Raw genomic sequence first — 19,642 nt, 5'->3', positions numbered from 1 at the left:
TACCATCGCATACCACTCTGACTTCTGTGAACAAGCTGATGGGCTGAGCCTCTCTTACCCCCCCACCGGGACGCCTTTGGGTAAGATTTGAGCACTTGGTTGTACCAAGTGTTTCCCCGGGAAAACTTAGAAACCTCTATATCTTCACTTTAAATCTCTGATGCATTAGAGTTGCTTCATATTTTCTTAATGACCTTGTAGGCTAGTAGAGTTGTTAATTTCCTTAGTCATAGTATCATAGAATCGTTAAGGTTGGAAAAGACCCTTAAGATCATCGAGTCCAACTGCTAACCCATCACTGCCAAGCCCACCACTAAACCATATCCTCAAGCACCACATCTATCCTTCTTTCAAAAACCTCCAGGGATGGAGACTCAACCACTTCCCTGGGCAGCCTGTTCCAGTGCCTGACAACCCTTTCGGTGAAGAAGATTTTCCTAATATCCAATATAAACTTCCCCTGATGCAGCTTGAAGCCGTTTCCTCTCGTCCTATCGCTTGTTACTAGGGAGAAGAGACCGACCCCTGCCTTGCTACAACCTCCTTTCAGGCAGTTGTAGAGAGCAATAAGGTCTCCCCTCAGCCTCCTCTTCTCCAGGCTAAACAACCCTGGTTCCCTCAGATGCTCCTCATAAGACTTGTGCTCTAGACCCTTCACCAACTTCGTTGCCCTTCTCTGGACACACTCCAGCAGCTCAATGTCCTTCTTGTACTGAGGGGCCCAAAACTGAATGCAGTACTCGAGGTGCGGCCTCACCAGTGCCGAGTACAGGGGCACGATCACCTCCCTGCTCCTGCTGGCCACACTATTCCTGATACAAGCCAGGATGCTGTCGGCCTTCTTGGCCACCTGGGCACACTGCTGGCTCATGTTAAGCTGGCTGCCAACCAACACCCCCAGGTCCTTCTCCTCCAGGCAGCTCTCCAGCCACTCCTCCCCAAGCCTGTAGCGTTGCATGGGGTTGTTGTGACCAAAGTGCAGGACCCGGCACTTGGCCTTGTTGAATCTCATACCGTTGGCTCCGGCCCACTGATGCAGCCTGTCCAGGTGCCTGTGCAAAGCCTTCCTACCCTCAAGCAGATCAACACTCCCACCCAACTTGGTGTCATCTGCAAACTTACTGAGGGTGCACTCAATCCCCTCATCCAGAGCAGTTTTATCACCAGTAATTCAAAGAACCTGTGTATCTGTTGCTTTAATAAATTGCACTATTCATTAATCTACCTGTGATCATTGTCATTGAATGTGACCGGCCAAATTAGTTTCTAACAACAAATACTCTGATGGGTGGTTACATCTACAATCCTTAGAAAATAAACCGTTGACCAAGTCTGAGACTAAGACTGGGCTTAGCCGCACCTAGACTCCTCTCGGAGGAGGAGTTTAAAAAGCAAGGGGTCCAGTCTGGACCTTGTGACTCAATGGTAGGGTCTCCCCCTAGCCACTCCTCAGACTCCTACTATTAACGCAATATCTTGTTAAACTACCAGACTGCTACAAAAGAATATTAGATATTGAAGTGTGAAATCTTCCTGCTGAAGGGGTGCCATAAAATATCACTGAGAAGAAAGCAATAGGAAATAGCCATTCAGTCTGGAAAAATCTGAGGTGATAAGGTAAAAGTCTGCAAGATCACAAGAAACTTGAAGAGGGAGTAAGGGGATCAATTGTTCCACTTCTTCCAATGCACGACCTAAAGGGCATCACACAAAGCAAAACAAAGGATGTCATCATGCACAAAAGGTAGTAGACATGTAGATTTCTTTGCAAAAGGATGCTAAAATTTTGCAGTTTCAGACAGAATTAACAACTTCATGGAAGACTACAAAAGTCTTGGAAACTATGTCTCAGGAAGACCCTAAGTTGAAAACAATGGGTGCTGGTTCTGAAAAAGTGTATGCCTGCTTGTTCGGTTTGTACTTTTCTCTAGACACTCTCCAATAGCATTGCAAATGTGTTCAGAAGTGTGTTCTTTCCTATTTACTTCCTCTTGCTAAAACTCTAACATTAGCAGGAAATGAAAGATAAGGTTAATTATCAGCAGTGACTTTGAAAGAAGTTATGGCTTCGTGTACCGTGACACTCCACTGGCATTGCACACTACCCTGAGAAAAAACTTAGTTCCTTGGTATATGTATGAGGGATATATATACACATGTATGTGTATATATATGTATATGTTGTATCTGTCATGTACAGGGTAGCTTAGTATAACTGTCAGAGCAGTTTTGAACAAAACAAAACTAGTTTTAAATCAGTCAGTAATTGCTAGTGAGTAGCATTTGCTATATTCAAGAAGAACCAGAAATACAGATTCCCACTGGTCTACAGAGTTCTGAAATAAAAAAGCAGAAGTACAAACTATTCAGTTTTGATCTCTGTGTACTAATTAAGGACTCAAAGTCCTTGGTAGCCTGCTCGACTGCCTATAAGCAAAAAGCTTTTCCATATAGTTACTCTGCATCTTTCTTGTTTCAACATATGCCTTTTGTCTCTGAAGTGGTCCCAACAACACAACACCAACAGGAGCCTGGCTCTGTCATCGCAACACCCTCCTCATATACTGCTCTTAGGTGCCCCCAAAGCCGTCTCTTCTCCAGGCTGGACAAGTCCAGCTCACCCAGCCCCCTCTCACAGGGCTCCTGTCCCTGACTCAGTGACTTTCCAGTTGACTTGCCCCAGGTTATAGAAGTCTTTTCTGTACTGGGAGGTGGGAGTGAAAAACTTGACACAGTAGTTGCACTCAAATATTGAAGTCATGCCTTGTGATACAAAAGCAGTGGATATCTCACTTTTTGGTAATACTTTCTTTGTTCAGAAAAGCTCTCTTCTCATTCATCCATCTTAAAACGTGGCTAATAATGGAAGTTGCTTTCATATTCTGAAAGAGAACTGCTCCCAGCTAAGAGGTAGCCAAGTAGTTTAGATTTCCTAAGCCCCACTAAACAAAACAGAAAAGTTTCACTGAAGATAAATCTGGTCCCATTCAAGCCAGCTAAAATATTGCTATTGATTTACAGAGGAACCAGAATATGATTCTTCACAACTTCTTCTCAATAGCTGAAGTGTCAATTAACAAAATTTTCATAGAAAACAAAGCAATGTTCAATGCTACTGAGATATTCCACTATAGTCAGGTATTACAAGTGTTTGAACATACACAGAAAAGTGGAGAGGCCAAGTAGGTAGCTACTGGTACTGCATTACTGTTCTTTGGCTTTAAAAGCAATGAGGACAATGAAAAACACAAAATATTTAGTTCTAAAGAATTTCTGTAGAAAGCAAGTAATATCAAACAAAAACTTTTGTCTTGCATATATCTGCAGACACTGCTCCAAAGAGAGTGCAAAGTACAATAGAAAATCCTGAACAGCATCGGTAAAAGGAAAGAAGCTAAATGAAGAAAACCAGAATCCATTCTGAAGAATGGTGAGGTGAAGGAGAAATGTAGGGAGTTAATCTTAATATGCTGAAAATAGAACATGTAAGGACGCTGATCTGCAAGTTCTAGAAATTGGTGGAATGTGTCTGGATACAGAAAAAAAAAATTATTTGTTTCAACAGAGTTTTTTAGAAAAACGAAAGGTAGATGTTGCAAGCAGCTGCACTTAAATTGTTTGAGCTTCTTAAAACTGAAAGGGAAGTTTTCAAGAAGTTTCAAGTCAACATTTGACTTTCCTCAGGTATTCAAAAGGCAAGAGCAGTTCTATTCCACAGAATTCTTTTTAAAAAATATCTCAGCCTAAGAAACATATACCCACAATACTAGGGACTTAGCTGAACCTGAGATTTGTCCTTGCAGAAGGACAAAGGGATTGCAAGATTGTTTGCATTATTTGCCTTGCAATAAGAGCTGGAGGTGAGGAAGAAGAACAGTCTTCATAGGCCACCTACAGTTCAACATTAGGTGCATTAATGACCCTAGTCAAGCCTGTTTGACTCCCTCCTTCCAGTCATCTGCCATATGCAATGGAATAAGCACAGAGATTAGTGACAAACTATCTTTGCAGAAGCAAGTGGAAAATGAATGTTTTGATCTTCTCCCTGTTTTCCTCTAAAGCAGCATAATTTTTCTTCAGCTTTTCCAAAAGAGGAACCACAGCATTACAGCCATGTTTCATTAGTGTCACACAAAACATCAGCAACTCTTTCTTTCCCCAAATTAACCACAATCAATTAATTAGATCACTTCAGTGGTGACGATGTGTAAACAGTTGATTAATGTTTAATGTCAAGCTCTTAATAAAGAAAAAGAGGCAATAAATGGTGCATGAAAAAACCTGAGAACTCATGGGAACAGAAGTCTTGCTTTCAGTTTCACAGCAGAACACCTGTGAAAAAGCTCCTAAAAAGCAGCGGGTTTTTCCCACTTTTGTGGAGAACAGTTTGTAAGAGAATCTTTGAAAATTTAAGCACTGTTTTGACATCTTATTCTTTACATGTGTTGAATTTGGGTTAAATTCCTCTTTTTCTACCTGCAAATAATTTTTGTTAATATTTCATTATGTGGTAGCTGCAGGATCCAATTCTGATCAAGTATCCAAAGGCTAGAGCAACACTATTCAGAGAAATACTACACTTATCTAAGTATTTGCATATTATGCATATCTATGAAAATGCATTTTCCAAAGACACGATGCAATCACAGGATAAATTAGGTTGGAAGTGACTTCTGGAGTTCAGCCTCTGGTCAAAGCAGGGCCAGTTGTTCATGATCTTGTCCAGCTGAGTTCTGAATAACTTCAAGGACGGAGATTTAAAGGCCTCTCTGAACAATGTCTGCCAGTGTTTAACCACTCTCAGCGTAAAATTTTTTCTGTTCTATCCAGTCAGAATTGCCCTTGCTAAGACTTGACTGTTGCTCTTGTCCTTTCATTCTACGCTTCTGAGAAAGGTCTGGCTTATTACTTTTTTATACCTCAAAACATGTTCTTTGTTAAAGTAAATAAAATACAAAAATTATAACCTGGGAGTACTGGATTTTCTATAGAGTTGTATCCATCTCTAAGTAATCAAAACTGTGCTGGGGAAATAGATCTGATAAACTCATTACAACCTACAGAAACAGTTACCTGAGGACATCAGATTTGAAATGTACGCAGTCAGTAAAGGACTACCAGACAAGAAGCTGCTCCACCATCAGGACACATCTACCTTCTCCATCATCTTCCTAAAGAAACTATGTAAACCCTCTTGCACAGCACTCCTCTGTCTTTGGAAAGGAAGAGAATAAAGGAACCACACACAATTGTCCCCCTTCCTCCAGCAGTGTCCAATTTGCATCCTACTGGCATTGAACTACTAACACAAACGTTAATAAATGAAACAGCTTCCAGTCCAAGTGTTTTTATAGATTTACAAAATCATAGCAATCCTGCAATAATAGCCAACATTTAAATTTGGTACTGATAGCAATTTAGGCACCAGTTCTCAATTATGCTGACAGCTGAGTAGGAATGCGTGTGCACATTGGTTTTTATTGAGAATATTGCTATCACTTTGTGTTGCTATCACTTTTTACTGTCTTAGATTACTTGTGGTCATCAGATAAGGGTAAAATGAAGTTCCCTACAAGCAACTTGTTAATATAGTGCCAGTGCAAAAATACCTGTGCTTTGCTGTACAAAGAAACATGAAAAAATATAGCCATACCTGGTCCAATGCAGAACGATGCGATGATTGCAAGGATGCAAAATATACTGAGGTAAGGAAGCCAATGCACGGTTTCCTGGGTAGATAAAAGACATTCACAGTAAGTGTATTGTACATACCAATATTTAAAAAATGACAGATAATAGACTTCCACAATTCCTTCTCTATTTCAGAATTTAGTCTAGGATTACTTTAGAAAAATCGCAGTATTTCTGTAGAAATTTATTACATGATTTGTATTAAAGGCGTTGGCTCTGTGGAATCCCTGTAGAGAAGCACCGGACAAGCTCTTGCACAACAGAAGTCACAACTCAAAGTTTACAACTTCTTGTGCTAAAGTTCAAGCCACCCTGGAAAAGAGATTTTCTTTCCATTGAACATATTTGGCACCTCCATCCTCCTCAGGTATTTCAGCCATGTTTAACAAGAACAACTATGATGGCCCATAGAGCTTCAGAAGTTCCCCAGTAAAAGGCTGGGCTAAAGTCTAGACATGACAGACTGCCTTTCAGTAGAACAGCTATATCTAAACCTTAGCAAAGCACATGAAAGCCACAGTCCAGGGATTTTAGCCTGAACTCAGATCCAAGCTCTCTAAAGGCACTGAGAGAGAGAAGCTGCAAAACCAGAGTAGATACAAATTCCCTTGAAATCAAGCCTAAATGTACCCCAGGTCCTTTACCTAATCTATCATACTTTCAGATTGAGACACTTCTGAAAGGAACTAAACTAGAAGGCACTCAAACTTCAGAGATTTACAACAGCTGAAGGTCTTCATGGATCAGACTGGGTTTTAAAAGATTTGGAAGATAATTTTTTACTGTTTACTTGCAATAATATCCCTCTTCTGGAGAGCTGTCTTATAGTTGTCATGACAAGAACGTGAAGTGAAGCTTTATTGTGCTGTACGTACAGGTAGGTCAAATAAAACTTCGCAATGGTGTGGCATACACCTGCTAGTCAAACTGATTTTCTTCAACAAAGAAACAAGATTTGAAAGTCATATTCATGGCAAGACACAGGAATCAACAACAACAGAAAAACAACTTGATGAAAGAGCACCCAAACCCATGCCATTGGAGACTGTCACCTTTACTTCTCAAAAGCCCTCAGGAACAGAAAGTAACTATATCCTTATGAAAATGGAAGCTAAACAAGGAGAAATTATTTAGATTGGTTCAATAATCCTCCTCTGATCATTTGAAATAGCTGGGAAACTGACTGCTAATAACATCTGAGAACTTAAGTGCAGATGTTCTGCAAAGGCTAAGTCTTTATATTTTCAATAAAAATATCAGAAATGTAACTTGAAAGAAACAGCAACATGGAAATTTTTCACTACTGGAAAAAAAAAAAAAAACATCCAGGCCTAAGAATGACATATAAAGTATGAAAGAAATCTCAAGAAGACTGCATTACAAACAAAGATAAAAACATGGAATATGGGTAAACTATTTACCCAACTTTTGGTAAAACTGTCTTCATAATAGTTCATGATATGCATGAATCTCTGAGTTAAGGAGACTGACTGTGACAAAGCCCCTATGGCTTTTTAATGCAAAAGCTGCTATGGCTAACCATAGTACATTGAAACTAACAGATTCACAAAGAAACAAGAGAGACCTTCAAATCGTTCTGTCAAATTGATTAAAAGGACTGGCTTATGTAGGAATGCCAAGGCAAACAGGTATCGAGCACCTGATGTTTAGGCAAAAGAGAAAGTAAAAATATCTAGTGACTGTAGTCTTACCTGTAAAGTAAGAGAAACAGTAAGTACTGCAAAGAAGACAACCATCAACCCAAAGCCCCCGATGAGAAGAGGCCTCCGTCCAAGCCGTTCAATAACTAAGCCCTGGAAAACAAAAAGTGGCATTTGACTTTCTTGATAAAGCACTGAAAAACTCAGACCATGTAATATGTTCTCCTAGTAAATATGAACACCAAAAATAAATCCATGAGAGTTGATTTTGTATTACTTCTCAGCTATGATGTGTTCGTAATTGTGTTCACAATTATGTTTACATAATTCAATCTCTTTGAAAAAACTAGTCAGCAGAGCATCCTTATTAAAAATCACTTTAAAAAATGGGAAACCATTAAAACCAGTGCTTGTTAATAGTTTTATGCCTGGATTTCCTCCTACAGAACAAATACGACCATATTGATAAGGAAAATGTGCAACTGGTAAATTCAACTTCAATACAGTTAGTGTGGTAGATTTCAGTTACTACTATGTTAAAATTCTTCCATAATAATTTAATAGTAAAACAAGGACTGTACATTAGCTATATAAAAATAATTAATATGATAAAAACTACACAAAGTTTGATTTTTTTCTCATTTATTGTTTATCTTTTTAGGGGAGAAATAACTCTGCATTGGTTGAACTGCTTACAAATTTACACCAAATACCTATAATAATGTGCTCCATAATAACTTAATTCTGAAATGTCAAAAAGTTCAAATCCTTTGACTATTTCTTAATTTCAACATCTCTCTGAATTTAAGCTTAAAAGGCTTAAAATTTAAGCTTAAAAACATTTTAGCATAGATTAAATAATTTTTAATTACTCTAACATTTATTTTTAATTTCTTTTTTGTCCAAACACAGAGAAGACAGTCATGATCTAGGATAGTTAACGTAATTGGAATAGTCAGATAGAACAAATTCACCCATCAGAAAACTGCTCAGACAGGGGAATGTAACACTGATGCTTGTGCACTCATGCACATTTTGAATTTATTTTTAAGACCTGAAGATAAATCAACTTCATTAAAAGCAATCACAGAATCTGAATACTTATCTGCTAGAGCACAACACAATGAACAGATTCTTGAAAAGCTGTAACATGGAATTGTCTTTTCTTTGCTAGTCCGACTCATTAAAATAGGCTTATATATTTTTAGGTCATAACATCTAATGTACTATTCCTGTTTGTTAACTACTGTAATTGCTAATTAGAGTTGGCTTTCTTATGAAAAGGATAAAACAATTTCATGGAGCCTGAAACGTATCACTTCAAATAACCTGAAGTCAGAATCACACAACTGTTTGCCATGTTGTCATTTACTGGACTCTGAAATCCCCCTTTCACACCTCCCTTGAGCAAAAGATAAAATGAGCAACTAAAATGAAATCTGGAGCAATACCCTTAATTCTGGGAGATGATGCACACCATTCCACTGTAAGCATCTAGAAGAATAGTGTTAGCAAAGTACAAAGTCACCCAGGAAAGAAACACTTTGTGTGGCAAGTGCTTCTCCCACAGCATCAGGTTCACCACCAGATTTTAGGATGGGCTTCAAAACATAGAATCATAGTGTAACCAGGGTGATAAAGTTAACCAAACATGGATACTGCTCTATCATCCAACTGAACATTAAGCCTGGGGACAATCAGTGTATTCTTTAATCATTAATGCAATAGATAATGTCTTTCTGTAAGAACCCCTCTCCTTTCAGACTCAAAGCCTAATTTTGAGATCCCAAAACCCTCACTTCTAGTGCTTAGGGTCCAAACCTCTGTTTTAAGGATTACATTAAAGCCTCACTTTTAGGTAGTAATGATTCAGGGTATAAATGGTTGGGAGTTACAAATACAATCTAGGGTAGCTCAGCTAAGGCTGGGACCTGGAGCCGAAATTTAGCCAAGATAAGGAGGTAGCCAAAACAAGAACAGCCTGCACGACGACAAAACCTTGTTGCTTTAGGGAGTCAAAGAGGCCTCAAGATTCGAAGTACCTAAACAAAGTCATGATGACATTTGGCCTTAAGAAAAGCAGACATACAGAGCCATAAAGATAAGGAACTGCAGAGCAGACACTAAACCAGAACAGACCACCCCTCAAGGGCAGTACATACATTATTTACTGAGTTTGCGCGAACACGAGGGTTAACTAGCAGACACAGGGAGGAAGAGTATGTCCTTCATCCAGAGACCCCTGACGACCCCCCAGAGACACCAATAGGCATGCGCAAATAACGTCTGAGTATGTATATCTTTTATCAGAAAGCTAATGAATATGTATATGAAGCACGTACTTAACTGGCACAGAGAGATCTGATGGTATGCACATTATGAGCAGCGATCCCCCGTGCATCTAGCGCCGCAAATAAAGAATGCCTGCCTTTTAACACTACATTGGTGTTACGAGGTTCATTCCTGATTTCGGTGACAATAGAATCATTAAAGTTGGAAAGACCTCTAGGATCATCAAGTCCAACATGCCGACCACGCACCCTCCTAAGCTGGACCTCTGCACCGGAGACGTGCGCAACACAGAAAGCAGCTCTGGGGCAAGCTTTAGCATTCTTTATTTCTTTAAATGAGGAAATACACTCATTTTGACAGTTTCCACAGCTTCCATAATAGAATTTATCTCAGAGCCATGTTTAAAATAGACCAGCACTGATACTATTCACATTTCATGTCGTGCTCATGGGGTCCAAATGTTCCAAAACTACAAGTGCTGCACCATCAAAACCTCTACAAGATGCCAAGTATTTTCCACTATGATTAATGAATCCATCTTGCAAACACATGTGGGTACACATACACTTAACCAAGACTTTTTTTACAGCTATGAGGGACGAAATGTTATCTGATAGGCCCTAAAGAAGACAGAGAGTTCTGCAATAGATGCTGCACATGTACTTTGGCATACCAGGGTATTTCCCTTAATTTTTTCAATTCTGGATTGGTGGTTGTGATTAAACAATCTTGGTGTTACACCAGCTAGTGGCTTTTGTATTAAAGGAGGGTAAGAGATGAATATTTCTTTTAGAGGCAAAAAGTTTCATAGATGGCTCTCATACAGAGCAAAACATGCGAAAAAAAGAGCAAGATGGTTTCTGGTTGTAAAGCTCAAAGAAAAGCAAACCCTAGTTAGTAAGGGGGACAGTTTGCACTAACTCCTCCAAAAAGATGCGTGCATGCACTTGTGCCTACATGCACTGAGAACGGACATATTTGGGCAAATCTAGGTGGGTTGGTGAGGAACTCTCAAGTCCTAACTGAGAGCAGCCAAGCAGAGATACAGTTACAGCAGACCTGTGGGCTCCATATCCTTTTTACAGAAAAAAATAACAGTTTCTAATATATTTAAATTATTTTTATAATAAAAATAATATTTAAAATAAATATTTTTTATAATTTCTTCCTGAGACAATTCAGGAAGAAATAAAGCAAATCCATGTGCAGTCATTCTTTTCCCTGAGCTGACTGATGCCAGGTTTCTCAAGCATTCATCATTACTATACAGTAGCAATTAGGAACTTGAATGGTTCAGCTTCTGAGCACTCCCTGCAGTTTCTGCCCCAAAGAATTTACAGTTACAATTCTTGTGACATTTCTTGTGGTTTATTGAAGGGACCAACTTTGTTCACTGGAAAAAAATAAGCAGCAATTTTGTCCTTATTCACAGGGATGCTATGATGTACCAAAATTGCTGTGAATCGTATAATAATTTCCAAAGCTGATATGAAGTTAAGTACACTGACAACACTAATGAATCTAAGAAATACAGGTTTGGAGGGCTTCTCAATTAGACGTGATTAACTTGCACAGTAAGGGAGAAAGAAATGCCTACTTTCACTGTAAAGCTAAGGACACCTCTAATTTGTTCAAATGCATGACCTACCTCTTGTGTCACCAGTTCCAACCCAACAAAACACATTTGCTTATGGCACAGATCAAATGAGGCACACCAGTCTCTGCTGAAATGGGATACTACACAGAATCAAGCTCACGAAAAGCCAAGTGCAACAATCAAAACCACGCTCCCTACCTGGTTATAAATGACAAAGCTGTGGTTTCAGGAAAAGCAGCATGTGTGTTTGGAAACACATGGGTCTGTGGCTTTGCTGGTCAGGAGGCAAAGCAGACACATCCCAGGGCCCACTGGCAGAACAAAGTTGTTCAACTGGGACAATCCACAACAGAAAAGCCTCTCAGGAGCCACCATCCTCCATCGAGGCCAAAAAGGTTTTTTGAATCGTTTAAGTGCACACACACTTCAACAGCCATTCCGTCGACCTGTTGAGGTCTACAGTATTTCTAACTAAAATTTTATTTATTTTTGAGGATTTCTTAAAAAAGCCCATGACAATACATCAGTACCTCAATTTTCTCTGCTGAATTGTTTGTTCCCCATTTCTTAATAAAGAAAAGAGCTCTGATAAACTCTGAAGTTTCAGCAAATACTTGAAAAGAAAGGTCTAACATGTCTTCTATAACAGCAAGTTACCCTGATGAAAAAAATGCTGGTTTTGAGGTTATAAACAGACAGTAACTTCATTTTTAGTTATGATTATACAGATACAAAACTTGTTAACTTGCAAAACCCACTAAGATGCTTATGACTCATAAGAAGCGGAAGATGATTCACCAGTTTTCAAGTATTTATAGTTCTGAATGCTCCACTGCTATGCACTGGTAACTGTTATCTATTGAAGACCTATAACAAGTCAAAATTTACTATAAGGGGGTAAATGAAATAACAAGAAATTCAGTATATGCTGAAGTACACTCAAAAAAGAATCTTACAACTGTTTTCTGTGATAGCACACTGAGTTAGTTGCCAAATTGTGTAGGCTGATACTTGTTTATGTGTGATCACAAACATGCATTTGTAGAAGCCTATACCCAGTCATGGTAATTAACACAGCTGAAATTACTGAAAATGTGTAAAAAACCCCAAAATTCTCTCAACACAAATGTTTGGTGTTAATAAGGCAACTGACCTGCAAACTAATTTAACAGTTCACACAACTTACTTTTGTCTGGCAGGAAACACTTGAGAATAACGTTAAAAAAGCAAATGTCAATCTTTTCACTTGAGTCAGCTGCAGATACCAAGGCTGACGTAATGAAAGCAGAGCACATTAAAAAAGATCAGACAAGCTTCTCTGGATAAAATGAATGTGTGAGTGAGTCCTACAGCCCACATGGGAGGTCATTGAATACTATTCCCTACTTATTTCCTAGCCTTAAATTATACTAAGAAAACCCTATTAGATTTTCTTGATGTCTCAGATCTGTAAAGAAGTTTGATCTATATGTTAATGTCAAGAGTAGCCACACTTTTTTCTCATGTATTTTGGATGCAGGTCTGAGTAAGTCTGTACGTCTAGATTCAGACTTCATGTGACAAGCTAACTCTGTGTTATTTCCATTTTAAACAGCAGGATTAAAATGGATAATCACATTTATATCACTGTCAGGTCTACTTATGGCACAATGTGTAGCATCTTGCATCCAGGGAAAGGAGAGGGAAAGGAGAGGAACAGGATACAGGGTTACATTTTTTTATTTGTATTTTTATATATATCCATTTATCTATTGTTTGAATTATACAGCTGTAAAACAAAGAAACAGGTTATTTTATTGAAGTATGTAAATTGGAATTTAGAGGCCTAGCACCAAGTTTGACCACGTAAGCACAAGCCGTAAATAAATCTGTGCCTACCCTGGCTCTCACAACAGTTTGCCTGTATCTGTGTTAATGTCATGATAGGATAAGATCCTACACATCTTCTATAGTTATCCGGCTAGGGATTACTGTCAGCAATGGGTGGAATTGATTGCTCAGTCTGAACTATTTTGCAGTAAGACATCCTTAATCAGCTCCACTTGGCAGTGAAATTTTCCATTCACAAAAGAGGGTCTCCATACTCAATGCCTGCCAGAGCAGCACGACCAAGACATAGCCCATGCAGGGATTTGCTCTAGCCAGCTGCTTTCACCTCAGCAGTCCCTGGGAACAGCCCTTAAGGTAGCACAGAAAACCCCCATTACCTTCTTCCTATTATGTCCCTCCAGTAAACTATAGACATTTTTAAAGCAAAGCTCCTTCTGTTGATGATTTACTTGTTAAAAAACACTAAGTTTTGGCTTGTGTCAGGTTCATGTTGCAAAAGCTAGACTAGATCTTGACCTTGATCTACAACAAATTAACATGGCTGGTGCTTTATTTTCTAATGATGGTATTTGAATGCCCTGATGCAGATCAGCTTGAATAGATTGGGAAAAAATCTACTCAAACCCAATTTTTTTAAAATGCTCAAAAGCAGGAGCTACTTTAAAGTCTTTTAAACTTTCCATTTCTGAATATATCCCGCAGAAGGATTTGTACTACATAAATGCAGTCTCTAACCCGCTATATCTTGCATCTTAGGAGAGGTGTTGTAAGGTAGACTTTCATAAGGAGACTTTTTGTCCCAGAAGGCACTACGTGGCTACTTCAACACATGTAATCTTTGTCTATCCAAGAGCCCAAGTGTAATAAAATGATTAAGAAGGAATAATGTCTATCTAAAATGACCCCATTGACCACTTGTGGATTAAGGTAGCATGCATTAACACAGTCAAACGCTGCAGTTCACCCTGCAGTGAAAATGTGCCCACATGCACTCTGACTGTCAACAAATACCATGCTGCAGGAAGCTGCTTGGTCAGTATCTCTTTTTTGTACTGCTGATTATTTCTGATTACATTTTGCCCAATAGAGTGACATAAATCTGAGTATTTTTCCAATCACAAATTTGCTCCATAAAGATTGTGCGCATTTACATTTGAGTTCTGAAATGAGAATGGATTTGTGACTAGGGAGTAATTAGTGACTCCCTGCATCTAGAAGAATTATTTTATATTCCAAATGAATCACCAAGTATTTTTTTGGATTTCACTTATTGTACAGTTAGCAGTGCTTTCACAGGACTGAGCAAAGCATATGTAAATAATCTAAAAATTCATGCAATTGAAATTTTATATCGGCCAAACAAATTAGTGTGGTAGGCAATTTTGGAAGCCAACTGTTTGCTCATTTAGGCAACTATTTATGGCTGCTTAAAATTATAGATGATGAGCTGCATAAATATTTCTCTTGGATAAAATTAACGATCTTCAGTGCCAGGTAACTACTTCTCCCAAAAATATGCAGTAGCATACTGACTAAAGACTATTTTTTCACCACACAATTTATTAGTTAAAATGAGGCTTTCACAATGATGATTAATGAAAATTCCAGAAACCTTGTGAGTGGATGACAATGTCTGAGAGCACTGGATCTGGGCGGACAGAGCACCTGTCTTCTGTTACACAGGGAGAAGGAAGTCAGGGTCTGGCTTTCAACCCCTGCAAAACACTAGGATGAATTATTAACCCATCAAACAGTTTGACAGCAGCTAGAGGAGAGTAAGGTGGTAAGAATAGTCAAAACAGATTTGCTCAGTGCAGACTGGTGTGACCTCTTTCACGGTTGGGGAAGAAGCTGAGTTGATAGAAAGAAAATTAAAAACATCATAGATTTTGACTTCAGTAAGCCTTTTGACACAGTTCCGCATGATATTTTGTATTCGCGCATATGATTTTTTCCTTCCCAAAGTGCAGTACTGGATATCTTTCCTTGCTGAATTTCGTCTTACCAATTTCAGCCCACATGTCTGATTTCTTATGATCTTGCACAGTTGCAAATACTTTTGAGTTTTTCCTTTTGGAGAAAGGTGGCTTCCTTGACTTTTGTGTAATACTGCAAAGGATTTCCTATATTCTTCTGTAGTCTACTACCAAATTATATTTTAACTCATTCCAGGCTTTACACAGCTTATCTCTGTCACAGGCTTTGGAAAGCACATTAGTAACGCCTTGATGCATCACCTTATGGGAAATACTTAAGGCACAATCTTCTCAATATAGTCACAGCTAGTGTCTTTCTGTGAACGTTATATAAAGACCAAATCTGGTACCACAGATAGCAAAACTGGACGCAGGATGCTTTATTTGAATAACATTCCCTTTTGTTCTATGCTGGTTTCATGGAAGGGGGGGAGGAATCTTTTCACACATTCACTTCTGTCTCCATTTCTATTCAGCCTGTTGCCTTGTCAAAGAAAGGCACTGGCAAATTGTTCTTTCTGTCCACTAAGAGTAAGACAACAACTAAATTAAATTAACTTCTGTCATGGTTTAAGCCCAGCTGGCAACTAGGCCCCACACAGCTGCTTACTCACTCCTGCATGGTGGGATGAGGGAGAGAATCAGAAGGGTAAAAGTGAGAAAACTCATGGGTTGAGATAAAGACAGTTTAATGGGTAAAAGTAATAAAGGTAAAGAGTAATAAAGAAAAAAGCTGCGTACGCAAGCAAAGCAAAACAAGGAATTCATTCACTGTTTCCCATCAGCTGGCAGGTGTTCAGCCATCTCCAGGATGGAGGAGGCTATACCCCAGGAAAGCAGGGCTCCATCACGCGTAACGGTTACTTGGGAAGACAAACGCCATCACTCCAAACGTCCCCCGCTTCCTTCTTCTTCCCCCAGCTCTATGTGCTGACATGACACCATATGGTGTGGAATATCCCTTTGGTCAGTTGGGGTCAGCTCTCCTGGCTGTGCCCCCTCCCAGCTCCCTGCGCACTGCCAGCCTGCTCGCTGGTGGGGTGGGAAGCAGAAAAGGCCTTGGCATTGTGTAAGCACTGCCTGGCAGTAACTGAAACACTGTTTTCAGCACAAATCCAAAACATAGCCCCACACTAGCTACTATGAAGAAACTTAACCCTATCCCAGCCGAAACCAGCACAACCTCAATTACTAAAAATTACAAAAAAAGACACAGTAACCAATCTTACTAAGGAATAAGTTTGTGGAGTCCCCTTGCTGTAGAATTTAAAGAACAGACTTCTAATAAACACATATTTGCCAGGGTATTATTTAGATGTATTCTATCCTGCTTCAAAGCACGGCATCATGTTAGGTAACTTACTGCTGTGACACCTCTGTGAGTAGGAAGTCTATTCAGTATTTCATTCCAGAGGATACCAAACTTCAGAAGCAAACTGAAATTAATGGGCGCTCTCATTAAAAAGTAGCTTGTCTAGCCAGTCATCTAAACTGAATCTGTGTTCAGCACAACGGGTGGAGAAGTCTACAGTTAACCAAAAAAACATCCAGGAAGTTCATATCGTCCCTCCAGGGAGAAGCCAGGGCACCAAGTCCATCATGCTACAACACAGGTATTTCATGAAGTAAACTAGGAACTGATGGTGTAAGCAGGAGTCACAGCCAAATTACAGAAATTACAGGAAGATTATGATGCATGTGTTTCATTTTTCAATACCTTGTTTATGTGGCTTTTGCTCGAGAGAAAGAGGAATGGAGCTGTAGGCAAGGCATGCTACTAGCAGGCATATCAAGTGATCTGAGGCAACACAGAGCTATAAAAAGGATGGGATGTTGTTTGCCTTTCCTCAAGGACTACATCAATGTTATTACTATTATGCTGCTGTTCCCAGGAGACACGTTAAAGGGAGACTTTCAAATTTTTCAACAGTTTGAATGATATTTTATCTCACTTAATGGGGGTCATGATTGGATGAACCCCAAGTATTCTTACTGAGGCAGAGTCTTGTGACCACCTAACATATGCATAATGGTCAGAGGTGGTACATGATTTGACTGTGGAGTGCTCCAAAAGCTATTTCATTTACAAGAAAAAAACTTCCACTTCTATTACTGATAGGAGTATCTACTGAAATCCTGGAATTTATTGTCAGTAAAATCACGTTTCTGCTAAAAAGCACAATATATTAAAAAATACCAGGAAAATTAAGTTCTCCCCTCGTTCTCTCTTGCTTCTTCCTTTCTTCCCTCTGAGTAGTACATAAGACATATGCACCTGACTTAATGCTGTCAAATACATTAAAAAAAAAAAGGCAAAAAGAGCAGCTGAGAGGTTGGGAGTGGGAAGAAATCCCTCATCCTTAGTTCTAGGCATGAAAAAAAATTAGAGGAATTTACTTTCAAAATGAGAAGCTGCAAAACCTTCAATTTAAAAAAGAAACTCATGTTGTTGTTCCTCTAAACAGCAGCAATGAAACATTTATGAAGATTACTGAAATAGAATTAAGACTACAAAGCAGCATATCTTTTGAACTGAAACAGCACGCTTGAAGGGAGTGGAGATATCAATACATCAGCATTTCCAGAGGCACAGCAAGCAGCTTAAACAGAAAAAGTATTAAACACACTCCTCTTGGGCATAAAAAAAAGTTACCACACATACCAGGAACCAAAGCAGACACATCCACCTCATTATATATGAACAGTGTGCTCTGAATAAGCACCATAAACTGATAGCACAGAAGGAACTGAAAAGATGACAGACCCTATTTGTAGAATGGCTTTATGGAATCATCTGCATGTAATTTTCATCTGTTTCCGCAAAAGAGAGGTATACTCTTCACTTAAATCACTAGTAGAATTATCATTATTATTTTTAAATATATCTTAAACTTAGAAGCATTTCTGCAGTATCACAAAGAAGAAGTTGTAAGAGGTAGGGATTTCCATACTTCTTTATTTCCACCTAATAAAAAGAATATCCCTTTAATCAAAGAAAAAAAAAAAGGATGGTTTACCCAAAAATAGATTTGTGGAAATTCACAAAGATCAGAAGAAGATCTTTGTAACCTTTGAGAGTCCTTATGTCCTAGAGTATAAGAAAATATACTTGATAGCTGGATTTAGTTTAACATTTTATAGGTCATAAGCAGTTGCTCTGCCACTGGAAAGGATGTTTTTGCCAAAACCATTCTTCTGACATTTTAAAACACTTGTGTGGTGTGTCCAGTATCGTGCAAATACAGTTGGTAAAGCATATATGAAGATAAGGAAAAAATCTAACAAAGAAAGAGTATTTGCTTTTTTGCAACTTTTCATTCCAAAGACCTCTCCATTGTTTCTTATTTATTGCAGTGCAAACAGAAATGTATTTCCTTTAGCAATTAATTGTATATTCACGCACTGAAACTTTCAGGTTTAGTTTGCTCATTTAGTGTATGTTTTTTCCTAGTCAACTCTTCCATTTTGAAATCAGAAAGAAAACAATCTGCATGGATAATTTTTTCTCTTAACATCTTCCTCTGCATTCAGTGCATAGCAAAGGTACATGACCTACTCAGGAGCTCACATGTTACGAAGGGATGCCTGCTTGCCCTCAGTGAGTGAGACAGCAGAATTTAACAATGCATGGGACAACCTTGTTCTAGCAGCTGCCTTGCTTTTCCAGTAAGCTGGGTTACAAACATTTCCTCCTGTCTTTTTAAATGGCTTCCCAGCAGGTACACAAGAAGGCTCTGAGATGTGAATAAACTGCTATCGGGTAAAGCCATTCTACCAGGTGAAATCATTTAAAAGTTATCACTTCATATACTTCAGGCCGTGCTGTTCCTGCCTCCTTCCTCTTCACTCATACAAAGCACCTCAGGATATATCAACTTTTTACGCTCCTTTTATGCAACTAAAACAAGAGAACATCATCTTAAATAAAAAAACCAAAGCTACAAAACTGGGTTTAGGATTGCTTTATCAACCATTACACTTAATCCTCAATATACTGTTCTGTTTATATTTTAACCTGTATAAGGAAATAAAATCAGTAATATCAAGCATGTTAATGGATTTTTATAACCATACTTACAGAAAAAACAGCAGCCACAGTCTCAACAGCACCAGTACTTAGAGTAACATAGGGGATTGTTTCATGATTGATCCCAGCTTCACTAAATATGCTGTTTGTATAGTACCAGATCTGTAACAGAGAGAAGAAAATGAGTTATTAATCATTATGGCTTGAACTACAATATATAGCTATTCATTTCAAGCATCTGCTCCACCAGAGACCAGACTTGTTAAAACACTGAGTACTCCCAGACGACCAAGGGCTGGGCAGGACAACAAATGAAGGGAAGGTAAAAATTTCAGGTGCATTAGTCACAACCCTGCTGTACTTCTGCTTGCAGACCCAACCAGAATTACAAGCAGCTTTAACTCAATTTAGCTTAATTCACTTAGGAGTAAATGAAAGAAACTCACTTTAAGCTTGAACAAGAGGACACAAATAGGTTTTATGTGGCTGAGCCACACTGCTTAAAAAGCAGGTTGGGGTGGCTTTATGGAATATTTCAATGGCACGTAACAGCAAGGGAGAGAACAGG

General features: G+C 38.8%; 1 protein-coding gene across 3 annotated transcripts in view; it reads right to left on the bottom strand.

Moving 5' to 3' along the window:
* Positions 1–19,642, bottom strand: part of SLC2A9 (solute carrier family 2 member 9) — a 114,610-nt gene that overhangs the window by 38,888 nt on the left and 56,080 nt on the right. For all 3 annotated transcript variants that reach the window (XM_075091875.1, XM_075091876.1, XM_075091877.1), the window contains exons 8-10: positions 19,126–19,236; positions 7,404–7,505; positions 5,654–5,729 (exon numbers count right to left, since the gene is read on the bottom strand). In XM_075091875.1, the coding sequence (XP_074947976.1) occupies positions 5,654–5,729; positions 7,404–7,505; positions 19,126–19,236 (289 nt within the window). The remainder of the gene's footprint in view (positions 1–5,653; positions 5,730–7,403; positions 7,506–19,125; positions 19,237–19,642) is intronic.

The sequence above is a fragment of the Phalacrocorax aristotelis genome, chromosome 4 (genome assembly GCF_949628215.1).
Source record: "Phalacrocorax aristotelis chromosome 4, bGulAri2.1, whole genome shotgun sequence".
NCBI lineage: Eukaryota > Metazoa > Chordata > Aves > Suliformes > Phalacrocoracidae > Phalacrocorax > Phalacrocorax aristotelis.
Note: the sequence above shows the minus strand (reverse complement) of the source record. Positions and strands in the feature narration are given on the sequence as shown.